This window comes from Penaeus monodon, chromosome 28 (assembly GCF_015228065.2).
Source record: "Penaeus monodon isolate SGIC_2016 chromosome 28, NSTDA_Pmon_1, whole genome shotgun sequence".
In the NCBI taxonomy this organism is placed as follows: domain Eukaryota; kingdom Metazoa; phylum Arthropoda; class Malacostraca; order Decapoda; family Penaeidae; genus Penaeus; species Penaeus monodon.
Genome location: NC_051413.1, coordinates 17,189,546 through 17,189,887, shown reverse-complemented (window position 1 = coordinate 17,189,887; position 342 = coordinate 17,189,546). Strand labels below are relative to the sequence as shown.

General features: G+C 46.5%; 1 protein-coding gene across 1 annotated transcript in view; it reads left to right on the top strand.

The window, feature by feature from the left end:
• The window catches only part of LOC119591081 (apolipophorins-like), a gene marked incomplete at its 3' end in the record, with an annotated part of 16,924 nt that overhangs the window by 3,798 nt on the left and 12,784 nt on the right, over positions 1-342 (top strand). The window contains exon 2 of the mRNA XM_037939802.1: positions 88-327. Coding sequence (XP_037795730.1) covers positions 88-327 — 240 coding nt within the window. The remainder of the gene's footprint in view (positions 1-87; positions 328-342) is intronic.

Below are 342 nucleotides of genomic sequence, written 5' to 3'. Positions count from 1 at the left end.
ACTGCATATATTGTACATGTGTTTGCATCTCTTTGTATCTGTAAACCATATATCTTTATAACCACATATCTTGCATTAATCTTGCAGAGAGTCAAAACGCTTACGATGACTGGAACTACGAGTACCGCTACGACCTCTATGACTACGACGAACATGAAAACGGAGAGACCGAATCAGAGAAAACGGACCATGTGATCACACACTATGAAAGACCGGAAGACCAGCAACCACCAGTTCACAGGGAGCACGAGGAACATCATGACAGCAGCCATCGAGAACTGCCGGTTTACAGCGAAACGGACCACGAGACCAAAGTGGAGGACGGGGGTGAGAGAAAGACGC